The following is a 1,841-nucleotide window of genomic DNA, read 5'->3' on the forward strand; positions in this document are numbered from 1 at the left end:
CAAGGAACATGGACAATGCAGGGAATGGGGATGGAGAAATTATCTCCCCATGGCAGGGATCGGGGCGGGGACGGGGACAAAATCTGAGGGCAGGGACAAGGAGCAGGGAGGCATCCCCCACCACCGCAACGCCCTATTGATATCCCTAGATGTTCGGGAGGGGATAGGGGTCTTTCGGGCAGGCTTTATTGAGGTCGGTATAGTCTACGCACATTCTCCACTTTTCATTTGGCTTTTTACCAGTACAACATTGGCCAGCCATAGTGAATACTTGACCTCTCTTATGAACCCTGCCTCCAGCAAGGCCTGCACCTGCTCCTCCATGACTTGTGATCTCTCCGAGCCGAGCTTCCTGCGCTTTTGCTGTATTGGTCGGGATCCGGAGTATACTGCCAGTTTGTGGCATATTAGGCAGGGATCTATGCTGGGCATGTCCGCAGCCTTCCATGCGAAAAGGTCAGAGTTTTCCCTTAAGAGCTTGACTAGCAGCTCCTTTAGGTCTTCCCTTAGGTTTGTGCCTATACTTGTTGTTTTGCCAGGGGTATCCCTGACTTGTACCACTTCAGTTTTTCCTTTCGGCTGAGGACAGAGTTCTTCGCGAACCCCGGCTCCTCTGAGTTTGATGGCGTTGGTCTCTTTTCCTCTGGGGTCAACTTTTAGGTTTAGACTTTCATTGTAGCACTGTCGTGCGAGTTTCTGGTATCTTTTGATGGTAACTATACCTTCCGTTGTTGGAAATTTCATACACAAGTGTGGAGTGGAGACTACCGCAGCGAGATGGTTTATGGTTGTCCGGCCTATGAGGGCGTTGTATGTGGAGTTCACATTGACTATGATGTAGTCTATGCTTAGCGTCCTGGACCGGGCTCCCTTCCCGAAGGTAGTGTGTAGCGGGATGTATCCGAGGGGCTGGATTGGAGCGTCTCCTAGCCCGAATAGGCTGTTGGGGGTATGCTCTTAGTTCTTTTTCTTCGAGCCCGAGTTTGTCGAAGGCAGATTTAAATAGGATGTCTGCGGAACATCCCTGGTCGACCAGTGTTCGGTGGAGGTTGGCATTGGCTACTATGATAGTGATGACCACGGGATCGTCATGCCCGGGGATAATGCCAGCGGCGTCTTCCTTGGTGAAAGAGATGGTGGGGAGGTCGGGTGACCTACTCCCTTCTCCGACGTGATATATTTCTTTAAGGTGCCTTTTGCGGGATGACTTTGAGATCCCTCCTCCTGCGAATCCTTCGTTGATCATATGAACGTGTCTTTATGGCTCGTCCTCCCTCTTCATCCCTCCTTCTCCTTTTAGGCTCGTCCGTTCTGCTGGCTAGGAATCGATCTAGTCTTCCTTCTCGGGCCAACTTCTCTATGACGTTCTTCAACTCGTAGCATTCGTTAGTAGGGTGCCCGTAAATTTTGTGGTATTCGTAGTACTCTGTCTGACTTCCTCCTCTCTTATGCTTGATTGGATGGGATGGTGGGATCTTTTTTGTATTGCATATTTCCCTGTAGACATCCACTAAAGATACCCGAAGAGGGGTGTAGTTATGGTAATTTCTGGGCTTTTCTGTGGGTTGATCCTCCTTTTTCCTTGGCTCTTTGTCCTTGTCCCGGGAGGGGTAGGAGAATTCGGTTTTGGAGGTTTCTCCCAGTCGGGAGTTTTCCTCCATATTAATGTACATCTCGGCCCGTTCTTGTACTTCGTTCAAGGACGTGAGGTGTTTCTTGGATATGGATTGGCTAAAGGGCCTTTCTCACAGGCCGTTGATAAGTCCCATGATAGCTGCTTCTGTGGGGAGGTTTTGTATGTCGAGGCATGCTTTATTAAATCTTTCCATGTAGTTCCGGAG

At 49.9% G+C, this 1,841-nt stretch overlaps 1 protein-coding gene across 1 annotated transcript; it reads right to left on the reverse strand.

Moving 5' to 3' along the window:
• Positions 1-204: 204 nt before the first annotated feature.
• On the reverse strand, positions 205-1,246 carry LOC140178613 (uncharacterized). Its single transcript, XM_072215813.1, has 2 exons — positions 723-1,246; positions 205-643 (listed from the first exon to the last, which is right to left on the reverse strand). Exons 1-2 carry the CDS (start codon positions 1,244-1,246, stop codon positions 205-207), a joined length of 963 nt encoding a protein of 320 aa, XP_072071914.1.
• Positions 1,247-1,841: the final 595 nt, after the last annotated feature.

The sequence above is a fragment of the Arachis hypogaea genome, chromosome 14 (genome assembly GCF_003086295.3).
Source record: "Arachis hypogaea cultivar Tifrunner chromosome 14, arahy.Tifrunner.gnm2.J5K5, whole genome shotgun sequence".
NCBI classification, from domain to species: Eukaryota; Viridiplantae; Streptophyta; class Magnoliopsida; order Fabales; family Fabaceae; genus Arachis; species Arachis hypogaea.